Below are 26,003 nucleotides of genomic sequence, written 5' to 3' on the forward strand. Positions count from 1 at the left end.
TATGCCTATGATGTGTTTGGAACACACTATTGTTATCCAACTATTGTTATCACTTTCGTTATCCCTTTTCTAAAGTTGCTCTGACTGCTTGGGCCAGAGGCTCTATAAACAGTGCAAAGAGGGTCCAACTCAGATAGCACCCTTGACATGTTCCATGCACCTTGACATGTAGATTTATAATATTTTTTTATTGAAAAGTAGGCTACTGTTGCTTATACATTATATTCCAAATAAAATAAGTCCTGTCAATAGACTCACGTGCATAACGCTATCTCTCTCAAACACACATACAACGTTACCATGCAAAATCGAAAAATTAAAATCCTCTACTATGAAAATTTGCACTTTACTTCGTTCCTGACATGTATTTTGTTGCCAAATAGCCATAGGCTTTCACCATTACGCAATGCCAAATGCCAAAAACGATGTGTCCCTCTCACCATTACGCAATGCCAAATGCGCAACGTGCATCATGTCCCGTTAACCATCATCACACATTGCCAATTGCTAAATACGCAAAAACAACACAGTAAATATGTAAAAAGCTCAGCCCAACAAAAAGTCATGAAAATAACCTGCAAAGGCATTTTACCTTCACCCAACACACACACACACATCGCCCTTGATTGGTTAATACATTACACTACATTCAAAAAATTTAGTAAATCCTCCCCAGTTGTGTCTCATGTCACTTAAATCAACTCACGTAGTGCAATATTTATTATTACTTTACTGAACGAGACTTAAAGCTACTCAAAGATACTCATCAGGAGCAGCTCATCACAATGTTCCAATAATTGTGCTTGGGGGGAATTATTTTCACCGGACATTATGACCGGGGAGATTTAAATAACTAAACTAAACTTCAACAGATTTTCCCGGTAAAAAAACGTATAGTCTCCTTCTTAAAGCCAAATGGACCTAGCACTTAAAAGAATTCCCACCCTACCGAGTTGAAAGCTTTCTCAGCATCCTACCTCATTATGAAAGCACGACTACGTTTTTTGGCTATATAATGCATGAAGGAAGTGCAGTGTTCTTATGTTATCCCATTATTCTGCACAATTCCACATGTTAACACAGAATAATGTAAGTAAATGTGATTGACATACCAGCTCCCGATGGTTCCTTGTCAATAATCTGTAATGTATCATCGGAAGCGTACCTTAGAACTGTAATTCACAGGGTGAATTTGTTTACAGCACAGGGTGCCGCACTGTTTGCCGTAATTGTCTGTGGCATGGATTGCTTTTTTTGGAAGTGTTTGCTTGAGGGGTTTGTGAAGACCTTGTGGCCACTGTCTATCAATGGCAGTGTGGCAGATTTTGCTGTGCCTGGGTTCTTGAGAGAAAAGCTCGTTTATTTTGATAGTCATAATTTAATTAGTTGTTTAGAAGAGGCTGTTTGCATATGGCACCCCAGTCGCCTCTGATGCGTAAACCTGTAGTGTTTGTTTAATGTGCATTGCCTGAGTGAAGACATGCTAGTTTTCCGAACGCTGGGTTTACGCTGCTTGGTTTTGGCGTGAATTTGCATACTGCATGGTGGTTTGGGGATCAGTGTAGCTTGGTTTCACCACCACTAAATCTCTGTCTTTAATATCAGGATGCTCAGCAGAATCCATATTCATATTGTTTCTCTATAGAGGATGGCTTAAGCTACATCCTAATTCTCTTACTAAGCCTTTTATCTGATGCAATAATCATTTGTGGTGTATGATAATTATGATGACAGTATATAATTACAGTTAAATGACAAAGTTTTTAATGTCTGTAATTGCACTGTAATTATTTTGGACAGTTTATTAACACCTGTCACCTTACTGGATAGAAAGAAAGTTGTATGTATGTTTCCCACAAAAATCAATGTAGCTGAGCAAATGGTAAGTCTGCTGTTGAACCAAGAGGGGATAAACCTCCATTTAGAGGTTTAACTGGTTTAAACTGTGGGGTTGATGGGGGGGGCATGGCCTTGTGAGCTGGCTGAGCTTGTTGGTGTATCGATGTGATAGATAAAGGTCCACATGGAGGTAAAGTATAGCAGGTTAAGAGAAATGTGAATTGAAGGCAAAAAAAAAAAATGGGAGCTGTTGAGAGTTGATCTGGATTTTTAATGATTAGTCTAAACTGTTACAACTAGATTTAATGAGTCAGTGAGTCTAGTTTGTTAATTGCAAGACTCTATAGTCCAATATTAGCGCTCTTACCACCACCTTACCAAAAACATATTTTTGGATGTCTATGTTAGAGGGGTGAGGAGGAAAAGGAGGAAAGGGAGGGGGGGGGGGGGGGGGGGGCTATAGGTAAACCTCCCACAGCTCCTCTCAGCACCCCCGGCTTGCGAGCGTATTGCTAATGAAGAGCTCAATTTAGCCAGTGATGCGCCACCAGCCCAGCCGAGCGTCCTGAGTGGCTGAGCCCTGCGCTGACATCACACAGCCCAGCAGTTGATTTGGCGCTGTCTCCGAGGCTCCGGAGCGAGCGAGAGTCTCAACTATGGGCTCTGCTACTTAGGCTCAGACAGAGGGCGAGCAGCCAGCAGAGACGGTGAGCGCTAGAGAGAGAGAGAGAGAGAGAGAGAGAAGAGAAGAGAAGAGAAAGGCAGGGAAGGGAGAGAGAGAGAGAGAGAGAGAGAGGGGGGCTGACTCGGGGACCTTTTCTCTGAGCAGCAACTTTCACAGCCAATGCAGCTTCTGGTACTATGGAAACTAAACCCCTGACCAATGGAAATAATGGAGGCTACAATGTGGCAGGTATGTGCAAACAGATTCAGGTAGCACAACAATTTCCATACCTTTTTTCCCCCCACTTGGGTTTTTGTCAAGACTCTGGCTCTGTTGCAGACTCTCATTTCTCTGTTTTTACTGTATATTTTCTGAAAGTGATTTGAGCGTTAATGTCTTTTAGTACTTGGGTTTCCAGTTGTAGGCTAGTGTCTGAAATTGTGGTGGTACGTTTGTTTGGTTTTTGTTTTGAACTGATTTTTATTTTGTAGTGACGTTGACTGTGGCCATACCTTGAATGAATACCCATTTGAATCATATCATTTACACTGTGTAGTGTTGCTTTCCCGAGGGCTTTTTCCCCCCTAGGTTAGTGGGGGACGGGAGGGCAGACGGGGTGCTTTCTTCCCCCACTTTTGATGTGCTGTGAATAGCGTGGTAGTTCTTGGACCCCAGGCTGCTCCATGCCTTTCTAAAATCCTTCCACCTGCTGTGCCATGCTTGGACAGCGATGGAAAATGCATGAAACAGTCTAACGTTACGCTCATTCTTCATTCCCTTGAATGGTGAATCATGTCCGGTCGCCTGCGGTCATGCCAGGCGGGCTCTCGGGACAAAGTGCCTTTTTGCAAGGAAAGGTCCCATTTAATAAGGCACTGGTTCTCTGAGCAACCGGACTACCACTGTTACTGGTGAGATTTTCTTTTCAGTCGAGGCAGTTCACTTGTACAGTGCGATTCCGCATGTGTGTTTCTTGGTCAGCAAGATTTTGCTTATCTGTTTTTTCCAGACGCCTTTTGCTCAACATCATTTGGCTGATGAATTGCTTTAACACCCTGCTGTAGGTGTCCTTGTTTTCATGAGCTCAGTGTTTTTGATGCTAATAGTTTACTGGTAATTGCAGTGATACCTTAGGGGACCATTAGCAAATTATTTTTATGCTTAGTACGTCTGAATTGTGGTGTAATTGGCAGTGCGGGACCACTCCACTCCTCAGTTCTGGTTAACTGGGGCAGTCGTGTCTCTGGAAAAGAGGGACAAGGTACAAATGGGACAAATTAAAATTTGTTTCAGACATCTAATGAAGGGCAGTTTATTCATAAACCAAATTTTAAACATTTGTGTAAAATGGCCCTGCTTTGGGGACTCTCTGGTGTGGTGGTCCCAGAGCAGAGGTCAGTGGTCTTTTTCCACATCGCCATTCTAATAATCATCCGCCTAGCTTTGCTACATGGGGGGATGGGGGGTGGATGAACGACAGACCCCGGTGCAAGCCCAAGAGATGCACTCCAGATAGCATTTAACATTAGCCAGGAACAGGCATAATTGCATTAAGATTAGGGGAAAAGGCAAGGGAATATCTGGCTCATGAAGGCAATTAAGTGGTATAATTGCTATATGGATGTAGCCGGGGCACATGGTTAACCTCCACAAGAAGTCCTCATTAGTAGACAGACCTCCTCTTGTGCGTTGAGTGGCAGGCGCCTTCCATTGAAAGGGGAAACGTGCAGGCTATCGGGGTCTTTACCGTACACTTTCATTCATTTTCCTCACTCTGTCGGTAATTGAAAGGAAGCTCGCGGTAACCTCGGCGCGGCCCCGGGGTCAAGCGGCCTCCGCGTTACTGATCTTTTATCTGCCGGGCAGCGGGCCTCGACTATCTCGAGAGGACGAGACGCGGTTTACGAGACGCCGCCGCCGCGGTCGTCCCCCCCCCCGGCTCTCTGTGGTTAGTCTGTGGACACGGACGCTTCTGAGCCGATCCTCGCCAAGGCTGAAGCTTTTGATCATGGCTTTGTGTTGCGGCAGATAGGAAATAGACATCCGGGATCTGGGTAGGTGAACCCCATGCCTCAGGGCCGTTTCATCTCTCTTAATTCACAGGAAATATTAGACCGTGCCCCGGGGTGAGAGGTGCGTGTGCGTGTGCGTGTGCGTGTGTGTGTGTGTGTGTGTGTATGTGTGTGAGAATGTATGCAGCGGAATCTCAAAAAAAAGTGTGAATGGAACAGTGTGCAGTCTCGGCCCACGTCCAAAATGAGGGGACTTGACATATTCGGACAGCGGAGGGAGCACGGCTCTGAAAGGGTGCAGTTTACGACCCCCCCCAACCCCCCACCCCCACCCCCAAACACACACACAAACACACAATGTTTTTCTCTTCTCTTTCCGCTCTGTGCGTGGCAGTCAGGCGTCAGAGCAGTCATTTGTATTCCTCTCTTGACGCTAGGCAACTGCCAATCATCCGGAAATATAACTGGCTGTGAAATAATAATAGTTCACCTAATGCTAATGCTAATATATACCTCCCTTGTGTCTATGTGCGCGCTTGTACACTCATGAGTTTGTGTTTGTTATATTTTTTGAAAATGGGATGGATTACAAATGTATTTGAACAGACAAAAGATTGCCCTGTTTCTCTAATGCCTTACAAGTTATTATATGTTGAAAGAGAATAATTGTAGAATTGTGTATCGTCTTTTGAGTTTTTCTTTTGAATTACACATTATGTAGTGAACATAAACGCATTTTATATTTTGTGTTTGGGGCAGTGCACATACCTCTGTTGTAGTGTGTACTTGTAAAGGCCCAAAATGTAATAATTCACCATAGCGTAATAACTGCTCCTAATGTAATAAAATTTAATGTAATAAAGCCTGTAACGTAATAAATATCTAGTAACGTAATAAAATGTTGAACCTGTAACGTAATAGCATTTTTGCCCATAATGTAACGTAACTACTTTATTGACAATTCATTACTTTACCACAGATGATCTCAAAGTACCACAAAGCGATTACAGTTACAAGAATCGCAAAGTATTCCTTAGCACCAGACAGTAGCACAGTAGTACATCAAAGCTTTCCACAAAGCCCCTGAAAGTATCGCAACGTATAGCTACTGTAAATGATGAAAAGCAGCACAAAGGGAAGGGAGTCTATACCAAAGCACCAAAAAGTCTACACCAAAAAGACCAACACAGTAAATAAGTTGCTGGTCTATGTTAGTACATTATTTAGCAAAATATTATTATCACGCCTGTAATGTTATAAACTAGCAATAACGTATTAAGTTATTTTGCGTTGTGGGCAAAAAATGCTATTATGTTACAGTTTTGTTACATTATTAGACTTACTTACTTAAAGATTACTTTTTGATTTTATGCCATTATGTTCAGTTATTATGTTTTGGGCCTTTACAATACTAACTATTCAAACACAGTAGCGATCCCCGCACTCTCCCATGCTCTGGCCATTAACAGTGAGCGAGCGTGGCACTGAGACGCCTCCTCTGGTCTCATTTTACAGACGGCAGGCAGAGCCAACAGCTTATTTATCCATCCCGACAAAATCAATAACTCCTCTACACTCCGCTGTCACTCGGTGACACCGGCGCAGATAGCTCATTTGTATCTCCCGAGATCTATTTGCGCTGTGTGTGTGTGTGTGTGTGTGTGTGACCATCAGGAGACTACCAGCCATTCAATGAATTAAATGCACACACACAAACACACTTGAAAACTCACGCGGGGTTACGAACCTCTATATTCATCCACTTGTATCACAAATCCTGCACTTCCCACCCAGTTTGTTCCATGGAGTTTCTCCTCACCCCCCCCCCCCCCCCGTCCCTCCAGCGGCTGCAGTTGTTTTAGCAGAGCCGCTCTATCTGTTGAGCTGTGAGAGGTCGGTTCGCTGCTGTCCGCCTGTGGCTGGAGCACATTGCCCAATTAGCGCTAAATGTGGACACGAATCCTTCCTCGCCTCGCTCAGCAGAGCCTGCAGCTACTCAGATGCCAGCCAAAAAGAAGTGGCAGCTCCCCCCCCCCACACACACACCACTATGCAATTGAAAGATGAGAGAAGAGAGGGAGAAAAAGCCCCTGGAGGAAAGCAAGAGCCCCCATGCAGACTTCTGCCGTTTATCCGCTTGAAAAGAAAATGTCCTTCTCTCTCATGCCTTGGCAAACCGCTCCATCTGCCAGCTATGAATTCACCATGTTAACCAAGTTACCTTCCTTGTTTTGGGCACATCTGCTCCTAACGCATTCACAAATGTAAGCCCTAATGTCCATTTCCATAGCACCCCACCTGTAGCCTGCTCTCTTGCCGTGTAACTTCGACGCTAAAGCCAAGGGTCATCAGTGTGACAGCCTGCTGCGAGGGTATATTCCCGAGGCTTTAAAGAGGCTCTTTATTTGACGTGTCTTCCGAGTAGGCCTAGTGCTTCTCAGCACTCCTCTCTGCTCTTTACCACCGGCTTTCCATCAGTGCTCAGCCCACCCTCCACTCTCACTCCACTTCATGCCAGAGAGGCTCCATCTGTGGCGGGTTCGCTGCGGGGGTGTTTGAGGGAAAAGGTCGACCAGGCGTAGGCGTTCTCTCTCTCTCTCTCTCTCTCTCTCTCTCTCTCTCTCTCTCTCTCTCTCTCTCTCTCTCTCTCTCTCTCTCTCTCTCTCTCGCACTTAGAACCTGGAGGGGTGGGTGGAAGTAGCGAGCGAGCGAACGAGGGGGGAGAGCGAGAGAGAGAGAGCGCTCGTCAATTCCAGAGCAGCTCTTCTCCGGGCGCATTAAAAGCATAATTGTCCTTGAGTAGTCCACTTGGAGAGGAGGTAGAGAAGAAAGTGCGGAGCGCCTCATTCTGCCCTCTGCTGCCGACCGCTCCACAGCAACCCCCTCCACTCACCCCACCCCCACCCGGTCAGACACGGTGGAGTTAAGACATGAGTGATGTGAAAGGCTTCTGGCAACTTGTCACTTCCACACAGAGGCAGGCAGGGGCCCTGGAGACGAGAGACAGACGAAAGGGACTTTGACAGATTCCACACGGCCCTGACGGACAGGGTTGCCTTGGCTCTCTAGGATGCGGAAAGAGAGAAAAAATAGTGTGTGTGTGTGTGTATTCACATCTCGGGCGTGTAGCTGACAGTCTCAACCAACACACGACATACCATTAGTAAAGCAGTAGAATAATGCTCAATTGTTATATCACCAAAATTACAAGCAACAAAAAATCTGGTGTGCAAAGGTCATGGGTTTAATGTGCTTACAGTACTCTTTATTTTGGAATTGGGAGGGATCAATGTTTGCTGTTCACAGTCAATTTGGGTATTGGAGACCAAAAAAAATAAGATCGAGAAGTGTGTACGTCTGTTTTGAGTCAGTTTAGTGTCAATACCAGTCTCTGTGTATGTTTGAGACTCACATCTCTCCTTACCAGTGACAGCGCCCTACCAGTCCTACTCTCCCAGTCTCATGAATTCCAATCAGCCGAGGCCATCAGCAGCTTAAATAATGCAGCAGCCCGCGTGTCGGCTTCATTAGCGTGATAAATGCGCTGCATTGTCAGGAGTCGGGCGGGCCCTCAGTAAGTGTTAGCGTGTAGCTGTGCTCGGCCAATCCCAACATGTCCTCTTGATGTCGAGCCTCCAGCAAAGGCAACCAGAGCGTGTTCCCGAAACAGCGTCTTGGAACGACTAGCCTCCACCGTTGACTAAAGGCTAATGAACGTGGATGGAGGGTTGCTCAGGAGCTGATGAGTTAGTATTAGAGGTCTTCACGGGTCCAAAATGACAGACCCGAACCCTAATGGACCCGGGAAATTCGTTCCGAGATCCGATTGCACCCGATAATTTTTAAAAATATATATATATACTGACCTGTTTTTGCCCGAGATATTACAGACCGACCTTATTTTCGCTCTTGTAATCTGATCCTAGGTCAGCCTAATCATCACGCAAGTTACACAGCGCTTCCACATGCGTTTCTCGTCTGGTCACGTGATCAGCGCTGATCACGGGTCTTCTCGGATCCACTCGGGTCTTACACATAATGATATACAGACCCGGGACCCGCGGTAATAGAATGGGACCCGACCCGGACCCGATTGACCATAATAAAACCTGGACCCGAACCCAGTACGGGTCCCGGGTCGGGTCTCGGATCCTAGGGTCCGGGAAGACCCGTGAAGACCTCTAGTTAGTATTATCCGAATCATGTCACCAAGCCAGTTATAGGAGCTGGACAAATTGTTGAGGGACGTGGACCTCAACAATAGTTTGAGAACTCCAGCTGTGAGGCTTTTACCTCTTAGTGCCCATGGAAAGACCTGAGCAGGAGGAGGTTGTGTTGCCCGCTGTGAGCAGCCATTGTTAACTAGATTATAGCTTACAGATTATTATAGACTGACCTCTCCCGACGGGGGGAGCACTCTGAACACTTGAATCGGCCCCATGCGAGCGTTTCAAAGAGAGCGCAGCCTTCCGGTCCTCTTAACTTAGAAGAGCACACTGCCTACGAGGGTTAGGAGAGCAGGGACATGGAAACATTTGCTCCCAGTGACAGCTACCTGCCCCGAAGGCTGACCTGGAACCATGGGAGATCAAAAAGAATCAAAGGCAAGAGAGAGGCAGCGTCATCAACGGTGCTATTCATGGATTCATTCAGGGAAATGACTGGAAATCAAATGGCTGTTATTGCTTTCAGAGTAGTGCTGTGTTTCCTGTGAGTGCCTCTCGATGCAGGTGGAAATTTAAGACGTGATTGCACGTGTAAGGTTCTACCCAAACGTCGCTATATAGTCTCTTGTGTTAAATGGCTTCCTCTTTCTCTCTCTCTCCCTTTTCTCTCCCAGGTCACTAAGGGGCATGAGAGGCTTGCCAGAGGCCAACGCTGTTGTGAGCTGGACCCAGCGCTGTTGACGGGGACATGGGCCTCTTCCTCAGGGCTTCCAGCACGCTCAACACGACAAAACACCGCCTGGGTGACCGAGACACACACCACCACCACCACCACGGCAGCAGCAGCATTCAAAGGGACCTCGCGGGCTTCAGCCTTCTCTCTGGCGCCACGCCACCGCAGGCTCAGCACCCAGCAGCAGCAGCACAGCTGGTGAACACACACACACACACACACACACACACACACTGTAGATACTAATAAGTTAGTGCCTTAGTGCTATACCAGTGGCCAAATTTTAGACAAAGCATTAGTAGAGGTGTGAATCTTCACTGGCCTCATGATTCGATTACGATTCAGAGGGCTACGATGCGATTATAAAACGATTAGCCTAACGATTATTGATTTCTATACATGATTTATTTTTTCCCACTGTGTGACAACTTGCAACTTTTAAAACATAGCGTATTGGTAATGATCCATAATTAAAATAAACAGATGAATTTACCAAAGATGCAAACTCCTCACCTTTAGGTGAAATTCGCCGTTTTGAGATCAAAATAGGTCAACTACTAGACCCGAGGAGATTTTTTATTTTTTATTTTTTGGGGGGGGGGGGTTGGTCAGTTTGATCGGGTTAGATGCAGAATTGGTTAATTGAGGTGAAACAGACTGCGCACCAAGTTATTTTCCTCACCTCAGTTGGTTTAAGTTGTTTAAGTGCTGCAGTGTGTGTTGGTCAGCCGCTGATCTCTGCTCCGCTGTGCTAACGTTAGTCTCTGAATGACGGCGTAGAAAGTTGACAATATGCTTCACGTTCGTCTCGCAAAGGCAATTATCGAGTCATTAAATCAATCTGCCTTTTTTGAAGATGAACTACAAGATGCATGGATGTATTGACAAGATAACTCGTATGCTCCTCCTGTCCGGGTGCTGCGCTGCCCTCGCAGTCGAGTTCCGCGTTCGTTCCGTCAACATCCCGTTATTAACTAACATTTAGAAAATCGATTTTTGACATTTGTGAATCGATTCAGAATCTTAGAATGCATCTTAGAATCGAGAAATTTCCCCCCCTTTAAGCATTAGTCAGTCCAGTGATGACAGCCTTAGAGAGACAGGCCGGACCACAGTAGTAACGGAGAGAAAAGAGTCTTTAAGTGTAAGATGACGAGGATGCCAGTTCGGTGACAGGCTGCCAGATAGGAGATAGCATGGAGAGATTGTTTCTCTCGTGTTCCTTCCTGGCGGTACGGGGGGAGACGGGTCCCCGGAGGCCACCCGCTCCACCACAGCAGAGGCCCACATATGGGAGTGTCAGCATCTCGCAGTGAAGGCAGCCTGGCAGCGCTGTCACAGATCGATGCGCCATCTGGGGCCGCTGACGTGGCACCAGACACTGTCAGAGCTGGCACACTCAGGAAATGTCACACGTGCATATATCTCACCCTGCAATGTGTTAATGGAAAGGTTTTAGACGCCCCTGCTTCTCATTAGCACTCGGGAGCTCTGTCTGGCTCCCCTGGGCGCCAGGTGCTGCCCATGCTATCAGGCACTCGGTTTTCATCATTTTGAGTGTGGAGGAGGGGTTGAAGGGAGTAGAGCTGCAACGATTAATCGATTAGTTGTCAACTATTAAATTAATCACCAACCATTTTGATAATCGATTAATCGGTTTGAGTAATTTTTTAAGAAAATAAGTCAAAATTCTCTGATTCCAGCTTCTTAAATGTGAATATTTTCTGGTTTCTTTCCTCCTCTATGACAGTAAACTGAATATCTTTGGGTTGTGGACAAAACAAGACATTTGAGGACGTCATCTTGGGCTTTGGGAAACACTGATCCACATTTTTCACCGTTTTCTGACATTTTATAGACCAAACAACTAATCGATCAATCGAGAAAATAATCAACAGATTAATCGATAATGAAAATAATCGTTAGTTGCAGCCCTAGAAGGGAGGTGTGGAGGTTAAGAGACTAGAATGTCACATTTTTAGACAGTTTAGCATAATAACAGGTGATGTATAATGGTAGAAACTTGACCGATCTGTTTATCAATGCGACCGTAAACACCAAATAAGCGATCTCTCGGTGACATCCCCCCCCCCCCCCGACTCCCGTTTTCTCTCTCTGTAGGTCTCCAGCCCTTGGTGTAGACACTCCAAGTAGCCGTCTCTAATGAGGATGTCTGAAACTGTCACTGTAAAAGAGACTAGTGACACCATGAGAGGCCCGGAGACGGAGGTGAACCACGCCGCGCCGGCCGCCGCCGACGTCAGCCCGACCAAGAGCGACAGCAGGGAGCGACGGGCCGAGCCGCGGGCCGACACCCAGCCGCCGCCGCCTCAGCCTCAGCCTCAGCCTCAGCCTCAGCCTCAGCCCCCGCCCCCGCCCCAAGTGCAGCCCGCAGCCCCGCCCCAAGTACAGCTTCCACCCCAGCCACAGCCCGACAGAGACGCCAGCTGCTGCCAAGACAAGAATGAAACTCAGGTAAACCCAAGTGGGCAGTACACTATAATAAGGCTAACATAGCTTAAAAAAGGTAGGGCCACCAGAAGCCCAATAAATATATAAAGGTATATAAACACTTGAAGATGTCCAAGTCATAAACAAGTATGTAGATTTTTGCAGAGGGTTATTTGAATTATTCTAGAGAGCGGTGGTGTGGTTCGTTAGGAGTGAGAACGTAATCCACAGGAAATTACCCCAAAACACAAGGGTTTATGGGTATAGGGAGATGGACGTTGCCAGCAGTTACTCATGCTTGCAAAGCCTAGAATAACAAAATGAACTGAGGGCAAACCTGAGTCAAGAGAGGTGAAATGTCTCCTCACTATCTCAGCCGAGGAGCACATTTCTCAACTCCTTGAAAGAATGCACAAGAATACTCATACTAAGTTTAATACTAAGAAGTATTAAATAGTAAAATACAACAAGGTCTACTTTTCTACTATGGTACATGGAAATTGCTCAGTTTGTTTTCTTTCTCATGGTCCCGTGACTGCCAGCCCGTTTTCCCCCACCCTTCCCCCTTTATAACTCTCCTCAATCAAACTTCAGCCACTCCCAATTTCCTTATTGGAGTGTAGCGTGACAGTTGAAAGGGGGGGCTCGGTGTGTGTGTGTGTGTGTGTGCCAGTGGAACGAGCTAAAGGTATATGTGCTAAGAGATGGGGGGGGTGGGGGGGTGGGGTAGGCGTTATTGAGCTTTGTAATGGCGAGCAGAGCAGTGCAGGAGAAATAATTGCTTTCCGATACAACACAGGCTGAGGGGCCCTGGGGAGTCCCCCGGCAAAGCACAACCAATCAATTGTCAGATAATTGAGTTATGAGAACCTGCAGAGGCAGTACCTCAAAACCACAACTCGGTTATTGTATGCTTGAAGGTTAAGATTGCGGGGTGTGGGGTGGAGGGAGGGGACGTATGTGTGTGTGTGTGTGTGTGTGTGTGTGTGTGTGCCGCGTCCAAATTTCCTCTCCCCTCTTTCCTTGACAGATAGCGCGTGACTTGCCTTGATGTTGTGACATTTCCCTTGAGCGTGTTTTTTTTTTTTTTTTTTTCTTTCTTTCTTGTTTTTTTTTTTTTTTTTTTTGAAAGAGCCCACAGCCTTTCTGACGTCGGCTCATTCTCTCCTTTCGTATCGTACCCGCACGAGCCTTCTGAGACGGGCCTCCTCCTCCTCTTCTTAAAAAATTTCGTCCCGCGCGAAAGGCAGACAGACATGGAGGAGAGAGAGGGGGGGACAGGGGGCATGGGCCAGGAGCCTTCCAGTCTTCCGATGAGAGGAAAGGCACATAATCTCCGTCTCAAATCCCAGTTTATCCACCAACTTCTCCCCGTGTCGCCCCTAGGGAGACAGGAAGGGGGGGGGGGAAGGGGGGGGGACGGAACGAATGTCTTTGCCTGCCGCCATCTGTCTCTCCTTCACTTTGCAGTTTGCGGTGCCTGTGCCTAGGAAGGAATTGTGACCGTTTCCCCCCCCCCGCGGCATTCCCTCCCAAGTGTAGAATTCAGAGAGGCATTTTTAAGGCACACTTTAAGTTTTTCCTACAGCGAGGGACGTCAAGCCTCGTAATGTAACCGAACCGGACGCTCGGAGGCTTTACGAAACCACGGCAGCCACGTGTTTAAAGGTGTTAACCGCTTCAAGGTGTCTCCTGCGCGTAATGAAGGCCGTCTCATCTTAATGTGACATTTGCATATGAAGGCAGAAACTTAGCCGAGTTCGGAGCTTAAAAGCGTTTTTTTCCGTCTACAAAAATGCTGAATCGAGTCTGATTTTGTAGACGTGAAATGAAACGGTTTCTCCTGTTTTAGATTTTTATTCTCATTTCACTCTGCGTCACTGACTGGTCAAGGCGTTCAAAGGGGAGGCGCTTGGACTCGGCGCGCAATGCTGGACCCGTGTCTCACCTCTGATCCATTTTGTTTCATTGCCTACCGTACAGCGGCAAACTCTTGGACAGTCAGGAAAACGAGCCAAGGTACAGTGGCAAGAGGCATGTCTGTAACTAGTGTTTGCTTGGAGGGGCCCATCTAATTTATTCAGACCGATTCATTGGTTTATTTTTCAAATTTGATATTGTTTTTGTTTTGCCTTGCATTCTATTCTCATCTTTATTTGTGGATTTTTCATTTGGAAGGAGGTTTTTGTAAATGTCTGCTTTTTTTTTTTTGTCTTGTTTTTAATCACGTAGCTTTCAGGTCTTCCAGTGCATCATTTGATCAGAATTCTTTTAGTGACTTCGCTGTTCACCTTAACCTTAAGCAATGTAACATTGACGACAGAGTGCATGATGCAGTCTTGAACTCTGGGGGTAAAAAGAAGCCTGATCCATAGTAGGTTGCCAGTGTGTTTTTGTGCTTGCGTTGCACGGGGGTATGGGTTCCTTTTTTTTCCCCTCCATAGTGCTTGGTTTGTGGTGTTGTAACTCTCTGTCCCATCCTGACTCTCTTCTTAACCCTCACCACTCTCCCCCAGTCTAACTCAAAGTTAAAGTTAGTTCGGAGCCTGGCTGTTTGTGAAGAGTCCTCTTCTCCCCCTATTACCACTGATCTGCCTCGAGAACACCAGGTAAACCCCCCTCTACTCCTATGAATGCACTACCCCCCTTTCTAATACACCACCTCCACCCATTAGCTGGTGTCCCACCTTCATTTCAGTGCATATTCATGCACCTGAAATATATTATACCCTTACAGTCAAACAGCAAAGAAAAAGTTGTATCAAGAATTCCTGAGCCCCCCTAGACTCCTCTCTCCCTATTTTCCTGTTCTCATCCTCAGTCCAGAACTGATGTTTTTTTTAACCAGTGAAAGTGTCAGAAAATTCCTTCATTTAAACATTATTTTCAGCTAATTGTGCCTAACGAGGTTTATGACTGTGGAATTGTCTATGTTGAATTCACACACTCTGTGGCAGTGTAGACTCTTTGATTAGTTTACTACAATTAAATCAAATTACATTTTGTGGAGATGCAAATAGTGGAAAGAGATTCCAACTTGGGAAAGACCTTGGGAAATATAAATGAAGTTTATACATTTTGTTATAGTGGTCAGATGTGGTGGATTAAAGACCAAGCTAGTATTCAACATGGTCATTTTTTTAAGATCAAGATCTTGTCTTTATTTGGGCAGAACTCTCACTCAGGCAGGTGGTTTCTTTCCTCAATCAAGAACAATGGGACAGTTTGACTGAACCAATGAAAAAAGTGAAAGGAGAAAAAAAACTGAATGAGATTTCCCCTCTACGAGTTGTTTTTTTCCCCTCTTTTCTCCAGCCTTTTCCCAGCTTTCATACTGTCTCTGCAGCACTGAAGCTCCGTTAGCAAGCTGCTTTTCACAGGGGAGCAGCAACGAGTCCGCCATTATTCTAATGCTAACATGACTGCTTTCCTCCCCTTTAAAAAAAAAAGAAAAATCTACTCCCGAGTCCCTTGGCGTCATGTCGTGTGCTTGTTCTACTTTGCCCTACTTTTGTATTGACTCTGAAAGGCAAAATAGGAAGCTTTTCTTTTCTCCAAATTCTTAACCGAAGAAAGAGGGTTGAAGGGAAAATCTGCTGGGTTCCAGACCCACTGTAGGGTCTGCATTGTTTAGACCAGTAGAGACAGAAAGCTTTAAACCAGCCACTAATGATACATATGGTCTTTCCCATGCCGCCCCGCTAAGCAGCTCCAGAACGTGTTAAAGGAAGCCTAAATCTTAAACAGGATTTAGGAAGTCCCTTTTTTCGGCCGTCCCTTTTGATTGCAGGCGCAGTAGTCATGGGTCAGCTCATAAGTCGCTCCAGAAAAGTAAAGTCGCAGTATTTTCTGTCGCTCTCCAGGCAATCGGTACCGTTGGCTGTGGTTTTTATTCCATCCAGTTCTAAGTTTGTTTTATCCTCTCTCTGGCCGTAATTCACACCGTGTCCACCAGAACACCCTGTGGCTGTCCCTGTTATGAGGCAGGAGTGGTAAATAACAGAAGCAGCAAGCAAAGACAGCAGGAGGCCCTCTGGCACTGCAGCCATCTTAAGAGTCATATTTGAGGTTCTTGGTAATAGATTGGCCGTCTGTGTGTGTGTGTGTGTGTGTGTGTGTGTGTGTTACAGTCCAGTGTGTCACATACGGTTACGGCACTGAGAGGCAGTTAACTCAAAATCATTTGCATTTTCCAAAGAAAGTAGGTTAGTTAGCTGCCGATTTGTGAGAACAACATTAGTCGTTTTTTAATCAGTTCCAGAGTACAACACCGTCAAACTTGTTCCCCCCCACCCCCCCCACCCCCATGTTGCCTTTATAGGATGACATTCAGATTCAGCTCAACCAGTCATTCGACAAAGAGGAGCTGCCAACGCTGACCAAGAATGAGGAAGACAAGGACAAGAGCGGGGACAAGCTGGAGAAGCCCGAGAAAATGCCGAGGAAAATGTTATCCCGAGGTAGGCACTCTCACCTCGTTAAGCTCCCGCAAAAAGAACGCGCTTAAGAAAACGAGACCCCCCCCCCCCCCCCCGCGGAGCATTTTAGGATCTCTGAACAATCCTTTTTTTTTTTTTTCGTTTCCTCAGATTCCAGTCAGGAATACACCGACTCCACTGGGATCGATCTCCACGAGTTCCTTGTAAACACGCTGAAAAATAACCCCAGGTGTGTAGACCAGGCTCCTGCTGCCCAGCTGCTGATCCCTTTTTACTGCTGATGATTAAGCAAAAGGCTCACCAGCCAAAAGGTTACCTTTGAACACTTGACATCTCGTCAGTCGATTTACTAATTGGGGTTCCTGTCATACCCCCCCCCCCCCCCCCCCCCCCAAGGTAATGAGACGAGTGCTCGAGTGACTGTGAAAGACTTGTGTAATTCTGTGTGCTTAAATCCCAATCCCAGGGACAGAATGATGCTGCTGAAGCTGGAACAGGACATCCTCGACTTTATCAGTAATAACGAGTGAGTGTTGAGCCCCTTTTTCCACTGATGTTTTTTGGGTTCCGTTTTCGACCGGAAAAAAAAAAAGCTGTTCTTGTCATTTCTGTTAAACCGCCGCATAATTTTCTGTGATGTGTTCCCCGCATCGCCCCGGGGAGCGTTAATGAGATCTGACTCCAGGCTGTGCTGGTGCAGCGCTGTTTAAAAAAAACGTGTTTCTAATTGTCCTCTCTTAGTCACTACTGAATTATTGATTTGGTCCATGACACACCCCCCCACCCGTCTTCCCCTCCCTCCCTCCCTCCCTCCCTCGTCTTTTTCTCAGAAGCCAGAAGAGAAAGTTCCCCCCGATGACCTCCTACCACAGAATGCTGCTGCACAGAGTCGCTGCCTACTTCGGCCTCGACCATAACGTCGATCAAACCGGGAAATCTGTAATCATCAACAAAACTAGCAATACAAGAATGTGAGTAATCTCTCCGCTTACACACACACACACACACACACACACACACACACACACACACAGCCTCCCCATCCTCTCACGCCGCGTGCAAGAATTGAATTTCCCAACCTGCTTTAATTCAAACGGCTTAGGCTTGCAGAAATTACAGACTCCGTATCTTCTGCAGTGGCAAAACAGATTTTTTTTCCTGCGCGGGCCCCTCCGCCGAAATGAGTTTTTTGGGTAAAACTTAATTATCTGCATTTTTCAATATTGCAAAGGGGGGGGGGGGGGTTGTGGCGGCGGAGGGGCAGGAGGTTTTTATGAGTTGTAAGGAGGCTGGCGTAAACATCCCCGGGTTTCATTCCAGTGTGCCCCCTCCTCGACAGGCTCAAGTTTTTTCATTTTGCTCTGTCTTCCCTCCCCCCCCTCTCTCCTCTCTCCTCCCCTCCCCTCCCCTCCCTGCACAGACCTGATCAGAAGTTTTCGGAACACATCAAAGACGACAAGACTGACGACTTCCAAAAGCGGTACATTCTCAAAAGGGACAACTCTAGCTCAGACAAAGACGACAACATGGTGAGGCCCCTTTTGATGCCAACCTCCCCAGATCTCCCTGTGCCGCTGGCTGCAGAGGAAAAATAGTGAATTACTTTTCCTCGTACGCCAGATGAGCTGTTATGTACGGAATGATCAGGGAACACACCTAGATCTCTAAGTCAGAGAGGTTTTAATGGGATACTTTGACATTTTGAATTTTCTCTATTTTTCTTGTCTATAGTTGCTATTGAGCTTCTCTGAAAACATAGGTATTGTTAATATCCTTCAATAAAAACAATGGCCAACCAATGCTTTAATAAGGAAAGTGCAGCAGCTTGTCCCCCCCACAGTGTGACAGGTTCCTAGTGAAGAAAACTAAGGTAAACACTAAAAGGGCTTTTTTTTTAAGAACTGTAAGTTGTGTTTCAGATGCGGATGAGGCTGAAGGATGACAGGAGGAGCAAGTCAATAGAGGAGCGGGAGGAGGAGTACCAGCGGGCCAGAGACAGGATATTTGCTCAAGATGTGAGAACGCTCTCCCACGCTTTTGCCATTGAGGAAAAATGATTCTGCTGTGTTATGTAAAGTGTATGTTTGTGCTAATGCTTGGAAAGTAAGTCATATTTTGTGTATTTCTTATTACAGGGTCCAGATGGCTTTGCTCTTGAAAAAAGGTACGCCTCCCAATCATAGATATAGATAGATACAATTTTATTTATGTGCCACTCCTCAACATACAGGTCAAACAGAGCAACACACACAGTACCCCAATAAAAAGAGGAGGTTGAGGACCACTCATTTAGAGTTATGAGACACAGGCTAAAAATAATACACATTAAAAAAATACTAGAATATATGCATGTTTAGCAGGTTTAACATGAACCACTCATTTGGCTGATGACATGTAAGACTGTAATTTCAAACCCACATTTCAATAGAATCTATTCTTTCCATGTCTACAGGATACAGGAAGATGACTCCTGCAACAGCACCCAGCAAAGGCGGCAAATATTTAGGTAATTTTTAGCTTTTTCCATACCAGGACTGATATTTTATACTTATTATATATAGCAGCAATTGGTAAGTATTATTACCACGGGGATTGAGGGTGTTATCAGCAGCAATAAAAATAATGTCAACAGCCAAACAATACAAATCCAAGATCCTGCTTAATATTCACAGAAACTGATATTGAAAGTATCACCATGTCATTCATCAACATATTTGCATAAAACACATCTGCAGCATTGATATATGCCTGTTGACATATCAGTATATCAACATATTTGCACAGCGTTATCAATATTTATCTCACAGCTTTGTTGAGTACTCAATTCTCATTGATCAATGAAGGCATTCTGAAGCCTGTTATTCTTAAATAAAACACATCTAATCATCCCTCCACAGTCAAGAAGTTTTACTGATTTCTGATCGAATTAACAAGCGACACCTTGTGGCAAAAAGACATTCCTCCTGCAGGCAAACACTCAGCCAACTGAGGTTAGACGTGGAATATTTTTCCCATAAAACTTGTGATTGCTGGTTAGAGGCTGAACAGCAATTTTACAGGATTTGTATATGTTGCTATGGTTACAGTTCTGCTACAGTGTAGCCATGGATGCTAGCTACAGACGTTTCTATGGTTACAGTTCTACTACAGTGTAGCCATGGATGCTAGCTACAGACGTTTCTGGTTGGTTACAGTTCTGCTGAATTAATTTTTGGCAGAAGCTTGTAATAAAATCACTTAAAATCAATATTTCATGTCAAATGATTAATGTCTTGGGTTAAGTAGCCGTGTAATAAGCGGGATAATGTACAGGGAGCCTCTGCTTCGCATGAGGGTCTTGATTTATCCTGTCGGGGCTTATTTTGCGATTATGATCAGCTCACTGTACATTATCCCTTTGCATAACAGATATCTGCAGCACTGCACATCCCCCTCACCTGTGTTTTTTAAATGGTACTCGGCAGAACGATATCTATATTTTCTCACTGTGGTGCTGAACGGTTGTCCAGGTTAAAAGACGGACGCTCGGCCAACAGCCGCCAGAGCAGCTCTGAGAACGAGCCGAAGTACTCGGACCCTCGGCCGTGGAGCAGCACCGACTCGGACAGCTCCAACCGCAACTTGAGGCCGGCCATGACGAAGGCCAGCAGCTTCAGCGGCATCTCCGTCCTCATCAGAGGAGACAGCTCAGGCAGCAGCAAGAGCATGGGCCGGCTCTCCAAGACCGGTAAGGACACACACAACCGGGGCTTGAAATTAACTCTGGCCGCAAGCTAAATCCCGGTCCTGTCCCGGTCCTGTCCCGGTTGATGTTGGTAAGTAATTCTACGAGCGACTTTGGCATATCGCCGGCTTGTCATCAATCAGTCTTTTGCAGTCTAAATATTACTTGATTTTACTTTACGACAGCCAAGAAATTAAATCAGCTCGAGGAATTCTGAACCCACTTGCCAGAGCGGGTGGTTGATGAAATAGTTAGTTTCATGCCCTGTGGATAACCATCCATCATCTGCCACTCCTGTCAGTGTTTGATTCTCCACCCAGCAACCCCACACATCCATCCAGTGACTAGTCAGCAGTGCAGCACCCGTCACAGCTCATGACCTGCCTGCGAAGACAGTCATATTCTAATAAACTTGACAAAATCAGAGACCACACACTGGTCTCGTTTCATTGCATCAACATCTATCAGTTACACAAGGCAGTAGTTGAATTGGAGTGAGACACTGAATTTGATGCTCAAACTTCAATTAAAAACTGGTGCTTCACTGTGCGTAGTCACAAGTGGCTGCGAGACCGTGCAGGAAGGCAAGTGGAAACACAAGCCACGCATTTTTAATCTCTTCTTCCTCCATCGATTTATTTGATCTGGTTTTCGGTTCCACTGAAGTTCACGGCATTGACGGAGTGCTTTTCTTTTGCCACCCGGCAACAGCAGAGTGAGGTCTTCATACCTCCAGTAGCTGTGTACTGCTCATTAGTCAACCGCTCACTTGTCTCTCCACAACTGTCTGTCTATTTTTGACGATGCACTGTTGAAGGCTTGCAGCCCTGGCATGCCTCCACCTTGTTGTGTGTGTCCTCTTTCCCCTCATAGTAACATTCTCCTCATTTTTAGTCTGAATTCATTGGTTATATCAATGAAAATGTGAGAACCATATGTTGTTACATGATCATGATGATGGCTGCGGTTATCAGTCAAGAAAAGTTTGGCAAAGAATTTTTCTTCACCCTTTGAAGTAAACATTGGCCGAGGCCTTTCTAATCCTTTTTTCTACCATATTTTCCTTTTAGATTGCGATCATCTAATGAACAATTATGTTAGAGAGTCACCGTGTCCTCGCCACAGCAGTTGTGGCATATATGTAAAAACGTGAAAAGCTAAATGAAGACATTAATCAAGAAATTAATTAACATGTCATGTAGAACTAGTGATATCATTATCTTTTTCCCAGTTTATGGCGGCATCTCTCCCACAGGTAATTAGATTAGATAATTAGTTATATACATTTGGAGTTTAATATTTGACCTCTCAAAGTAGTACACATTTCTTAAAGTTGTACTTTTTGACTGCAGCTGGGTGCTGGCATATCAATGTCATATTCACTTATTTTCATTGACCGCTCTTAATAGCCAATGAGTTCAAGCCTCCTCCACCACTAACACTGCCATGCCGCCAAACCCCCCCCCCCCCACCACTGCATCCTTGTGACTGTCCCATTTCCTTTTCTACTAAGGCCTAACATGTTTTGCTGTGTGTGGCGGTTAAGGCGTTCCTTCTTGTTCCTCCTCCCTTCCCCCCCCCCTCCCCCAGGTTCAGAGTCGTCTAGTAGCGTAGGTTCCTCCACGGGTTCGCTCTCTCGCTCCCAGCCGCCCCTCCCCGTCCCGGCTCTGACCCAGGCAGGCCATGCCGCGCCGCCCGTGGCCTACCCGGTCGTCTGCACTAGTAGTTCCGTGTCTTACGAGGTGGGCAGGAGTGGCCCGGCGCTGCAGCCACCGCCCCCGCCGCCTCCGCCGCCGCCGACATCCACGACTAACACTAGCTACTATTTGCTTCCACTGGAAGCCACGGGGATACCGCCAGGGAGTATCCTGGTCAACCCACACACAGGTTGGTACCCCCCCAAACCAGAGGACGGTCACATAAGTCAGCCTGAGCCATGGGCCCACGAAGCCATGCTCAAATGTCCCGTGTTTGCCTGTGCGTGTCTTGTCCTGTCATCCGAAATCTTACCTTCGAACTAACACGACTCACACAGCTAAGCTCTTTAGTCCCCTGTCCGATTTCTTCTTTGTCTCGGTGTAGAGAAACGGTTAGAGCAGCAGCTCTCCAGCAGTGGTAAGTCTCAGGGGGGGGGTAGGGGATTCTGTCTCAACCAAATCGGTGGGACGGGAAAACAGCAGAACGCCAAGGCATCATGCATTATTAATGTCTCTTTAAGTTCCGAGATCTAAGTCATGAGTATTTTCTGGAGGACCGTAATTAGAAGTTGCCTCGTTGCTTATGATTGCGCTTTTAAGAAGTAAACTGAGCCAACAGAAAGCATATCATCTTCCTAGAATCAGTCTGAATTGGCATGGAAGTCATCGTCTAATGATGCGGCTTGCATGCAAATGAGATTCCACTCTCTCCTCCTCCGTCCCTCAGATAAGTTTCGAAGGCACTTTGAAAAACTATAGCCGTCTCCCAAGATCATTACAGCCGACGTTGGTCAAAACAAATTCCCCAAAGTGTTGCTGAGACTCTGTTAACGAAGCCATACTGTACACTGAGTTGAATATAGAGATGCGTCTGGCCTCTGATGTCTAATGTTTTGCTCGTCTTAAATATGCAAGGGGTCTGATAAGGCAAGAGCTGACAATAATATTTTCTGCCAGGGTGTGAAAGTGCTTATTGACCTTTATTCAGGAGTTGACAAATGGGAAGGCTTATATAGCACCGAAGCCCCGGGAATTAATTTCGGTACTCAAAAACGGAACGGAGTTATTTTTCAGGGTCACTGGACAGTCATGGGGACTGAACATGGAACATAAATTGAAGAGCCCTTTGCACCTCTACAGAAATGAGCCCAAGTGTAAACATAGATTTTTCTCTGCGAGGTAATTTATTTGGGGGCTTGTGTGCTGTAGGTAGGAAATGTCCAACCCCTAAATCTTTGATATTGGACACAGTAGCATGCTCTCACAAGCAGAATGCTACACAGTGGAGCTAGCCCGTCCAGGTCTGGCAACGAGCTGCCTTGAGATCATGTCTGTTAGTAATGTACACTCCATAGATGCTCACAGAATACAAACAGTGTGAACACCAGTGGAGAGAGGCAAGTGATGGATAAGTCAAACACTGGAGCCTAGTGTCTAGCAGAAGCCTCTTTTTTTTAAGAAGAAGAAAAATACCTTTTGAAAAGGATCAGCGTTCAGCGCCAGCCTATTTCGCAGCGGAACCTCTGAGAAATACATTCATGCATAAATGAATTCATAAAGAATCGGCGCAGGAAAATCACGAGAGCATCAGGCAGTTTTTTTTTTTTTTCATCAGCAATTCAGAAATGAACTCTCAGGGAAAAGAAAATGAGGGCAAATATATTAAATTCATTATCTAGGCCAACGTAGATTTTACAGATTCTCTGCACATAATGTACCTCTACAATATGCTCAGCCTTCTCCCAGCTTAGGCAAAGGTACACATTTATTATAAATGTTTATAGAGAACTGTGGATTGAGGAATATGCAAATGGATTTCTTTGTTCCATGTTTCCGCTTCCCACCTGTTTCAGGACAAAACTAACTAAGGCACAGTCCTATCAGTTTGTGTGTACCAATTTGGCAAAATGATCAAATTGAAAATGGTAATACTTTATAATAGGAGGTTATGGTAAGTTTATAATGGGTGATAAAATGTGTCTTGTTCATTGTAGTTTGAAAAGATAATATTTGAGGAGTTACTGTAGTGAAGTGCTGTTCCATTTGATGATTTTTACGTTTTTGATGAATTATTGGTGAAGACTGTTCTAGAATTGCCCTCATCTCCTCTCTCCCCACCAGGCCAGCCCTTTGTGAACCCAGACGGCAGCGCTGTGGTGTACAACCCCAACTTGGCCCCCCAGCAGGGCAGGACCCAGCAGCCCCTGCCCCCCCCACCACCAGCACCGCCCCCGCCTGGCCCCCACCAGCACCAGCCAGCCAACCACGTCCTCTCCCAGGTCCGCCCCCACACACCCAAAGCAGCGCAGTCGGATTAAATGCATTTAAGTGCTAAGAAATTACAGCCCCAAACATCAAAATCAAAATCAGAAACACCATATTTGTCACCAAACTGAAAGAATATACAAATAAGGCAACTACTGATTATACACTGCCCATCAAAACCCATTTATTTTTACTATTTTCCACATTTTAGAATAACAGTAAAGACATCAAAACTATGACATAACACAAATGGAATGATGCAGTGACCAAAAAGTGTTCAACAAATCAAAACTATCTTATATTTTAGATTCTTTAAAGTAGCCGCCCTTTGCCTTGATGGAAAGGCAAAAGGCTTTGGAAAGAAATTCATACATAGGCGTCAACTTCATTTATATTTGTCTAAGAAACAAATTTCAAGCATTTAAGCATAAGCCTTTAGATCAAGCTGGCTTCAAGGTAATGGAAAAACATAATACAGTCGATCAGGTGTCCCCAGACTTTTGACGGGCAGCGTAAATCTAAAATATAGAAGAAAGTAGAAACATTACTGCTCCTGCTACTACTTTCCACCTGATGAGGACTCGAGTTTTTTTTTTTCACTTTTTCACCTCTGTTTACACAGCCAGGCCCGTTCCCAGTCATTTCACGGCCGACACAGTGTCATTTGTTGTGGGAAAACTTTGCGACCCGCGGCTCTCCTCAGTCGCCACCTTGTCAAGAGTAAATGGATTGAGTTCAAGTGTCATGTAAACACCACCATGACCCCCCCCCCACACCCCCCCCCCCTCGGTGCATTAGAAAGCCCCAAACGGTAATCATTAGCATTCACGCCGGCCCCTAGAGTCGGCGACGGGCAATCTTCTTCCGAGGCCTTCCGTCACAAGCTGTCGGCCCGAGTTCCTCCTTTTTTTTTTTTTTTTTTGGAGCCATAAGGGTTGAGCTTCATTAGTGAGAATAGCAGAGCTGGAAATTGAGTTGACCCCCGCGGCGACGATGCACAGCCCAGGGGTCGAAGGGAAGGAAGCCGCTCACGAGCCAATGGGAAAGCGGCGTCCCTTCCTAATAACCGAGGACAGACACCATCAGGGATAAGAAAGGAAGGAGTTGATGAGAACTTTGCAGATAAGAAATATTTGGTTTGACCCTGGAGCCCCGTGGTCCTTATTTTAAAGCCTGTTAATTGATTTCTACCAGTCAACCTTGGTGGAGGAGAATCATATTATTGGTCACCTATTGACTAAGCCTTTTGTCTTAATTAACATCATTACTGTTAAGACCTCTTCCCCAGGCACTCTCCCATCCCTCTCTACCCATAAACTAATAGGCTTTTCCTCTTGTTTATAGAGGATAAACCTTCCAGCTCCTTTTCTTGCTGTGTGCGTTACTACTCCTGTCTGACTAAACCCATTGCCCCTCGACCTCTTCTTCTTCTTCTTCTCCTGTTGTTGTTTTCTCTCCTGCTCTGTGTGTGTGTGTGTGTGTGTGTGTGTGTGCGTGTGTGTGTGTGACCTGTCTCAGCCGGCCCGGCCCCTCCAGCCCTCCACTCAGCCTGTCCAGTACCCAACGGTCTCTTACCCACCGCAGCTCCTCTCGGTCTCCCCTAACCAACAATACACTGTGGTACCTGCCTCTTCTCTTCTTCTTTACGCCTCCTATCCAGTCCTCCTCAGTCTGTCCTGTCTCATCTATCTGGCTGGCTTTCCTTGTCGTCGTCCCCTCACTCCCGTACTGCTCAGTAGGGCTGCAACTAACGGTTATTTTCATTGTCGATTAATCTGTCGATTATTTTCTCGATTAATCGATTAGTTGTTTGGTCTATAAAATGTCAGAAAATGGTGAAAAATGTGGATCAGTGTTTCGCAAAGCCCAAGATGACGTCCTCAAATGTCTTGTTTTGTCCACAACCCAAAGATATTCAGTTTACTGTCATAGAGGAGGAAAGAAACCAGAAAATATTCACATTTAAGAAGCTGGAATCAGAGAATTTTGACTTATTTTTCTTAAAAAATGACT

General features: G+C 45.7%; 1 protein-coding gene across 1 annotated transcript in view; it reads left to right on the top strand.

Moving 5' to 3' along the window:
- The first annotated feature begins 9,359 nt into the window (after positions 1-9,359).
- LOC139665938 (R3H domain-containing protein 1-like) overlaps positions 9,360-26,003 on the top strand; it is a 35,822-nt gene continuing 19,178 nt past the window's right edge. Inside the window, exons 1-12 of the mRNA XM_071544996.1 lie at positions 9,360-9,612; positions 11,536-11,889; positions 16,187-16,325; positions 16,455-16,533; positions 16,771-16,830; positions 17,135-17,275; positions 17,725-17,833; positions 18,224-18,319; positions 18,440-18,468; positions 18,757-18,810; positions 19,814-20,031; positions 23,847-24,004. Of these exons, the coding sequence (XP_071401097.1) occupies positions 11,578-11,889; positions 16,187-16,325; positions 16,455-16,533; positions 16,771-16,830; positions 17,135-17,275; positions 17,725-17,833; positions 18,224-18,319; positions 18,440-18,468; positions 18,757-18,810; positions 19,814-20,031; positions 23,847-24,004 (1,395 nt within the window). The 5' untranslated portion in view covers positions 9,360-9,612; positions 11,536-11,577. The remainder of the gene's footprint in view (positions 9,613-11,535; positions 11,890-16,186; positions 16,326-16,454; positions 16,534-16,770; positions 16,831-17,134; positions 17,276-17,724; positions 17,834-18,223; positions 18,320-18,439; positions 18,469-18,756; positions 18,811-19,813; positions 20,032-23,846; positions 24,005-26,003) is intronic.

The sequence above is a fragment of the Centroberyx affinis genome, unplaced genomic scaffold (assembly GCF_046629955.1).
Source record: "Centroberyx affinis isolate AG114_WGS23_722 - 3 ecotype Tasmania unplaced genomic scaffold, CSIRO-AGI_Caff_v1 ptg004744l_1, whole genome shotgun sequence".
Taxonomy (NCBI): Eukaryota; Metazoa; Chordata; class Actinopteri; order Beryciformes; family Berycidae; genus Centroberyx; species Centroberyx affinis.